Below are 7228 nucleotides of genomic sequence, written 5' to 3'. Positions count from 1 at the left end.
AGTGCAGCTGATTGTTTAGTCTCCAGCTGCACCTCCTCTTAAGAGAAGAAAACCCTGCACCTTTTATTTTAGAAAATCCAGCCCAGGTCTCAAAATGTGACGTTCAACAGAAAACACACTCTTTCCTGAAAGGGGCTGTGTTGGGAGCTTGGGGTTTCATCTCCTTCCCAAGTTTCCCAGGGTCCTGGCTTGGGGAGGGAGAACGAGGCCCCAGCAGGGCAGTCCAGTCTGTGCACCTCAGAGGCAGCAGCAGCAGTAGTGAGTATTTCAGTATTTCCGCTGCCGGGGGAACAGGTTACTCCCCGAGGACCGGAGTGGGGGGCTGGCAGGGCTGGGGTCCTCTGAGTCTAGACTGAAGAGGTCTCTCCCAGTTCGAAGGATCTGCTCCTCCAGCTTCTTGTGTCGCTTCATGTCTGAGAGGACCTTGTCCAGGCGGGCCTCCCTTTTCTGGCTCCGGGCTGAGCTTCCTAGAGGAAGGCAGAAAATACGGAAGACACTGAGGCAGCTGTGGACCTTACTCATCACTTGAGGAGCTCGTTTAACACCCAGACTTCAGGCCTTGGCATGAACGATCTTAAGGCTTAAGTTGGGCCCACAGACATCTTGGGCAATGAAGGGCTAGAGTGTGAAAGAGTAATGTGAAGACCAGGGAAGAGTCAACCAAGAAGCACAAAGGCCCTGGGAAGAAACAAGGAGGTCTCTCTTTTTTTTTATACCAGGGATCGAACTCGGGTCCTTGCGCTTGCACAGCAGGCAGTGAAACCACTGAGCTAAATCGCCCACCCAAGGAGGTCTCTTTAAAGAAGCAAGGAGGGGTTAAAGGCAATTTAGATCCTCCCTCTACAGCTCTTCCCCTAGGAATGGAATCCTCTGTGGGATTTAAGTAGAGACTTGACATTTGTTTTGTTTTTGGTCCCGGGGATTGAACTCAGGTCCTTGTGCTTGCAAGGCAGGCAGTGGAACCACTGAGCTAAATCCTCGGCCTCTTGACATTTGTTTTAATGAACCGCTGATTGCTGAGATTGGAAGCGGGGAGACGAGTGAGGAGCTACTGAAACTATCCAGACCAGTGAGATAGTGCCTTGGATTGAAGTCGGACAGGAGCACACGGACTTGGAAATGTGCAGCAGAGCTCACAGGACTTGGCTTGAATGTTTGGGTAAGAGAAGAACTCCAGAATAACTCCAAGGGTAAATTCTAGGAAGGCACTGGGATGGGAAACTGGATCAGATTAGGTGATATACACAGTAGTAGTACAGGGATGTAGATCTAGAAAACAATGACCGGGAGGACTTAGACCTCTGGGGAGAACATGAAAAGAATAGGAAACATGATAGAACTATCTGTGATGGTTTGTTTTCTTTCTTTCTTTCTTTTTTGGTACCGGGATCGAACTCAGTACCTTGTGCTTTCAAGGCAGGCCTGGTGCCACTGAGCTAAATCCTCGGCCCTGTGACAGTTTCTTGAAGGAAGATAGGGCACTGACCTAAGCCAGAACTGTGGAGCCATAGTGTGAATGTCTATTTTCTAGAACTTGTATAGCAACTGACATCCCCAGCAAGGCCTCTTTAAGAAAGCCACTTTTTTGCGGACCGGGGATTTAGCTTGGTGGCACCGTACCTGCTTCACAAGCACAAGGTCTTGAATTGGATCCCTGGTACTGCCAAAAAAAAAAAGCCCCTTTTTTGGTGACGGGGAAGAGAGGCCCTTCATCTCCAACTCAACCCTCTTGTCTGTACCTGGGGTGCGTCTTCGGTCGATTAGGGAGTCCTTTGGTGTCACTGGTTCATCATCGAAGTCAAATTCCGTGGGTACATGTGGTCTGGCACAGGAGCACAAACAGTGAGGATGAGGCTGACCCTACCAAACATCCCCACATGCTTCTCCCCCGTCTGCGGCTCTTCCTCTCTTGCCCTCCACCCTCCTTCCACTTTGTTTTTTGTTTCTATTTATTTTTTGACACGGGGTCACACTGTGTAAGCAGTGATCCACCGGCCTCAGCCTTCCAAGTGCTGGGATGACAGGAGCGTGCCAGCAAGCCCAGCCCTCCTTCCACTTTCTATCTCTCCTGGGTCCCACCTTTTTACCCTCCCTATTTCCTTCGGCCATAATCGGAAGAGCCCCGCGAGCAGGGTTTTGTCCTCACTTTTCCTCCTCTTCCTCTTTGGCCTCCGGCTCCTCGTCAGATCTTTCCTCTTCACTCTGGGCTTCGGGCGTAGGCGGCCGGCGGGGCAGGATCTCCGCTTGAAGCTCCAGGGTACCATGAGCTGCTAGCAGTTCATAGAGCCGCTGGATTTCAGAGGGCGGAGGCATCCAGGCGTGCCCCTGCGCAGGCAGCTCCACCTCCTCATCGCTGCAGGGTACGCACCAGTCCTCGAAGTCTCCCTCGGCTTGTTCCGCTCTTCCAGCGCTGGGGGCTTCTCCTTTTGCTTCCTCGGCCCCGGACCCCTCACGCTCGGCCTTCTCCTGGCCCCGTCCCTCTTCCTCGGCCTTATTGGCCGAGACAGAGGGGCCTCCGGTATCCTCCACCGCCAGAGCCTGGAGGCCAGAAGTCACTTCCCCTTCTTCAGACAGAGGCGCCGTTGTGGAGGCCGCAATGTCTCCAAGACCCCGTGCGAGAGACATGGGCCTCTAGGGAAGGGGCCCAGCAATACAGGAGGCCCTGGAGCACCAGCCCGGGGACCCCGCCCGCCCCGGCCCGCCCCGGCCCGCGGGAGTTAGGAAATCCTCTGCAGCCAGTCAGGTTCCAGCAGCTGTCTCCGTGGCTAACGCGCCCGCCCCCGGGGGGGCACTCGATCCCCTGCAGGGAAGGGCCCCGCCCCACGGACCCCGACTTTCCGAGCGGGAAGGGGCAGCCCAGTCTTCCCGCCTTCACTCTGCCCCTGTCCACACCAGGAGCCAGCGCCCTCTGCCTAGACCCCGCAGTTCTGGGCCGCGTCCACTCAGCCGCCGTAGGAACCTGGGGCCAAGACTCGCCTCCCCCGCTGCGCAGGGTGACAGTACGCAGGCGCAAAGAAATGGCGCGGGGGTGTGTGTGTGGGCGCTCCGCTCCTCAGTCAAAACTGCTCGGAAAAGGAAAGCGAGGGACGGCTTGCACATGCGTAGGTAGGCTCTCGGGCAGATCAGGCTTCGGCCCACAGTAAAGATGGCTACTGCGAAGGCGCATGCGTATACCACCCACTCAGTTCTGCCAGGACGCAGACGAACTCAGGGACCCAGACTGGAGGCGAGTCTCATGCAATCTCCGTTTATTGGTGTTTCAGACTCATGCAGCATCCAGCATACAAAAGGGGAAAGTCGGCTTTATGTGTCTAGTTTTAAAGGAATTTTACTTTTTCTCCCCAACTTTTTTTTTTTTAGAAAACGACTGCAACTCCGAACCGCGTCGCAGCTGCCTCTGCCTCTTCAGCAGGCTGTCGCGTGCAACAAACCACCCTGGTCCTCTTAGAAAATAATTATATAGCCTCCCCACTCCTCTGTCACTCCCTGCAGCTGGGAGCTTTGGTCCCTTTTTTTTCCCTTTCGTTACAAAGCTTGTGAAAGGCTCGAGCCCCACCCCTTCCCGATACCTTCGAGCGAGAAACTCTAAAGTTAAAAGCTCACGTGGACGGGTCTGATCTTCCGAACCTTCCACGGAACCTGCAGCGCCGCGCCCCCCAGCCCCCGGGCTCTCAGAACCAGGACTCCCTCGCAAGCACGAGTCTCCAGGAGAGGCTCGCTTGCCTGCTCCGCGACCCAAAAGGCGCAGGGTGGTGGGCCGGGCCCCCAGCGAGAACAGTCGGAGCCCGGGGCTAGGCAGCCCTCTCCGGACGCTGCTCCACCTCCCCAGCCTGATCTAAGGGCTGGAGATCTTGCAGAACAAATGGTGGCAGGAAGGTGAAGAGAATACTAAGGAATGAGGAAGAGGCAGAAAGAGGAAGGAGGTACAGCTGATCAAAGGAAGGAGGAGAGGGATGGGTTAGATGCGAAGACAGTGGAAGTTGGAGCAGGGGGCCAGGTTTAAAGTTCAGAGAAACCAGGAGACTGGAAGTGCAGGGAGGCTGGAAAAGATGTGGGGGGCTGAGAGCACGGAGTCTGGGAGATGTGCAGAGGTTTCCAGAAGTGCGGGGTTAGGAAGGCCAAGAGGCTGGAGGGGATGTATCAGCAGGCAGAAGTGCGGGGAGCTGGAAATCGCAGGGAGAAGGGAGGCCTACGGCTGACAGAGGAGCCTGGCAGGGTGCAGGAGCAGGAAAGAAGCTGTAAACAAGTCCACTCAGGCTCCCTTGGTCCCTAGGGATGGGGGCCAGGGCCATCGATCAGGCTCCCCATGGGAGGGATGGCCCCACGGCTGCTCCCAACAGGAAGAAAAGTCTTGGGATGCAGGGCAGAGCCCCTCACTTATACACTGTGGGAGAGGAGAGGGAAGGGGAAGACAAGAGAGACAAAGAAGTAGGGAGGACAGACAGGAGAAAGCAGGGCAGGGGTTAGTAAAGCTGCCCTTGCAACCCTTCCGCTCCTCCCCTGCTTGTCCCCGACCCCACTCACCGCCTAAGTTGATGACGCAGGAGGCGATGATGATGAGGACCCCCCCCACCAGTGCCACGATGCTTAAGAGCTTGGCCACACGGCCCAGGCGCTGGGCCCCATCCACGTCCCCTTGCTGCAGGCTGTTCCGGGACTGGGGTTAGGGTGGGGGGTGAAGGAGAAGCCAGCCCAGCAGGGATCAGGTGAAAGTCGTCCAGAGGAGAGAGGCCCCATGGAGTTAAGGGAGGCAGGCGGGTTGGGAAGGCAGAGTGAAGAGGGCACAGTCAGTGAGGCTGCGCGACCATCTCCGTATCCCTCCCACCTGAAGGGGTCTGACAGCAGTGGCTCAGAGGGTTAGGTCCTGGGGAGAGGCAAATGGAGGCCCTGAATTTGGGAAGTGGGTCCATGCAGGGGAAGGGGAGGCCCAGTCACTCCTGGGGCTCTGACCCAGCACTGGCGGGAAACAGAGAGCCATAGCACACGAGGCCGGGCCCCAGGCTCACCATGACAGCATAAGCGAAGGCCACGATGTTGACAGGCCACATGGGGCAGAAGCAGGACAGGATAGCAAGGATGATGTAGTCCCGAGGTTTCTGGGTGCCTTCACCCCCCTCCACCCCAGGCCCTGCCAACTGGGAACTGGGGTGGCGGCTCAGGCTACCTCGAGGAGATCCTGGATGCCCACTGTGAACCCTTCCTATTCGGTCCTCCTCGACCAGCTGCTGCAGCACCCGGGGAGGAGCCCCATTGGCTGAGGAGGCTTTTGTTGAGGGGGGCGAGTGAGGGTGGGGGGCTGGGCCCTCTTCCCCATCACCAGCCTGCAGAGGGACCACTGCCCCATTCTCTTGCTTTTCCCCCACATCCTCGGTAAGGACCTCAGGAGTGGGGTCCTCTTGGGTAGGGAGCTCTGGCTGAAGGGCTAGGTTAGGGGTGGGCTGGGAAGCTGCCTGGGGGTCTGCCTGGGGGTCAGGCTTGGGAGCAGGCTCTGGGGCTGGCTCAGGTGGGGCTGCAGGCTCCTGCTCCGACCCCTGGTCTGCAGGGGCCTCTTTGTTCACTGATGCTTTGGATGCTGGCTCCAGGCATGCTTCTTCAGGGCTGCAGTTGGCCTCTGATGCCCCTCCCAGGCCTAAGCTGGCCTCTGTAGTCTGGGCTGTCTCTGGGCCCCCACTGTGGGTCTCTGTGGTTTCTGGAACCAGCTCAGCCGTGGGGCTCAAGTCCACAGAGGCTGCATTAGCGCCTGGGCCCAGATGCAGGGCCTCTGGCTGCCCTGGGACCCCTGCTGGGGCTGGACAAGGGCCAGTTCCAGCTTCAGAACTGCTGGGCCCTTCTCCCCGGGTCTCAGGACTCTTTTCTACCCCCTTCATCTCAGAGGCCTGGGAGGGGCTGGCTGCCATCTTGAGGGGGCAGAGGGGAGAGGGCCCCTGTGGGCAGGAGGGAACAGCAGAGACAGTAGCAAATCCTGGAAGAGGAGACAGGCTTGGTGTGAGAAGGGAACAGGGACTTGGACTGCAGGCCCCACGGGACTAGGCTCCTGTCTCAGGGCCAGCCTGTGCTGTCTCTGGGGAAAGGAAGAGAAATTAGGGTTTCCTGGGCCTTGGGGTTGGACGTCCCCGGGGAGAGTGCTCCACTCAGTCTTCCGCTTGGGGAGCCCGAGAAGATAGAGCCCTCCCGGGGTCTCTCCCTGGTGCACCCAACGGGATCAGGACTTCAGATCGCAGCAGAAGCTGGAGCACCCCAAATCTACAAGCTGTGCGAACACTACACGCCTTGACAAGCGGACCAGGCTGGGAGCCCGGCTGCACACACACGCCACCCCTCTGCATCTTCCCCCGGGCGCTCAGGTGGAGTGGGTTTCTCGCCGCGCGCCTCCAGGAGGGCCCTGGGCATCTCCGAGGCCCCTTCTCTGACTTCTCCCGGGATTCCCTCGCCCACGGCGGGCCGGGCCTCCTCCCTCCCGGGGCGGCGCGCCCAGGACACCCTCCCTCGCGGCTCCCGCATTCCCCTGCACTCCGGCCCGCAGCCTCACCTCGACGCCGGCCTCGGGACGGCTACGGCCGCCGCCGCCGTTGCAGCAGCCGCAGCCCGGGAGGGAGCGAGATGGCAGCGCAGGAGGGAGGTGGCGGGTCCCCTCCTCTCCGCGCTCGCTCGGTCCTCCGGTCCCCTCCCTGCGCTCTGCCGCCGCCGCCGCCGCCGCCGCCGCCGCCGCCGCCGCCGCCCCCGCCCCTCGCTCGCCTCAGCCCCTCCCGGCCAGGCTCCGCGTTACCCAGGCAACAGCCCGGGGACCACTATCGGCCCTCCCCGCCCCGCCCCACGCGCGCCTCGGAGGGGGCGCCCCCTGCCTGGGTCCACAGCCCCTCCCGCCAACGGTCACAGGGACCCAGGGGCCCGGACCGAGACCAGGGTCTGCGAGGAGCCGAGACCGGGGCCAAAGCAAGACTGCGCCAAGGGGGAGAAGGGAGAGGGGCGAAACGGGGAGGGTGCAGGGCGGAGCACGGTGGGGTCTGGAGAAGCAGCCTGCAGGATAGGGAGCCTTCGGGCGAAATGGGCATTGCAGGCTCAGGAAAGGCGCCTGAAGAACAGCACGGCAGGGGCAGTAGGAGGGCTGGGTCCACGAGCAGCGTAAATGCCGGGCGCCCAAACCCAGGCTGGGGGTGGGGGGCACGTTAATCCCACTGCGCTTGGCTGGGGCCCGCCTCCCTTGGCTTCCCGGGCGTGCAGGTGCTGG

General features: G+C 60.0%; 2 protein-coding genes across 3 annotated transcripts; both read right to left on the bottom strand.

The window, feature by feature from the left end:
• Positions 1–38: 38 nt before the first annotated feature.
• Pagr1 (PAXIP1 associated glutamate rich protein 1) lies at positions 39–3038 on the bottom strand. The gene is made up of 3 exons (XM_004856138.3): positions 2147–3038; positions 1740–1822; positions 39–467 (listed from the first exon to the last, which is right to left on the bottom strand). Exons 1-3 carry the CDS (start codon positions 2623–2625, stop codon positions 268–270), a joined length of 762 nt encoding a protein of 253 aa, XP_004856195.1. The 5' UTR covers positions 2626–3038; the 3' UTR covers positions 39–267.
• Positions 3039–3231: 193 nt separating this feature from the next.
• On the bottom strand, positions 3232–6717 carry Prrt2 (proline rich transmembrane protein 2). 2 transcript variants are annotated; one of them, XM_013076395.3, is made up of 4 exons: positions 6530–6717; positions 5007–5962; positions 4525–4657; positions 3232–4384 (listed from the first exon to the last, which is right to left on the bottom strand). In XM_013076395.3, the coding sequence occupies exons 2-4, from the start codon at positions 5895–5897 to the stop codon at positions 4374–4376; spliced, it is 1035 nt and encodes a 344-aa protein (XP_012931849.1). In that variant the 5' UTR covers positions 5898–5962; positions 6530–6717; the 3' UTR covers positions 3232–4373. The 2 variants fall into 2 exon arrangements, with proteins under 2 accessions (XP_012931849.1, XP_021093106.1); XM_021237447.2 differs by having other exon boundaries at positions 5007–6061; positions 6530–6714.
• Positions 6718–7228: the final 511 nt, after the last annotated feature.

This window comes from Heterocephalus glaber, unplaced genomic scaffold (assembly GCF_053883595.1).
Source record: "Heterocephalus glaber isolate CG9 unplaced genomic scaffold, H.glaber_assembly_v1.0 deba00000943, whole genome shotgun sequence".
Lineage (NCBI taxonomy): Eukaryota > Metazoa > Chordata > Mammalia > Rodentia > Bathyergidae > Heterocephalus > Heterocephalus glaber.
This window is presented reverse-complemented; position numbering and strand designations above follow the sequence as displayed.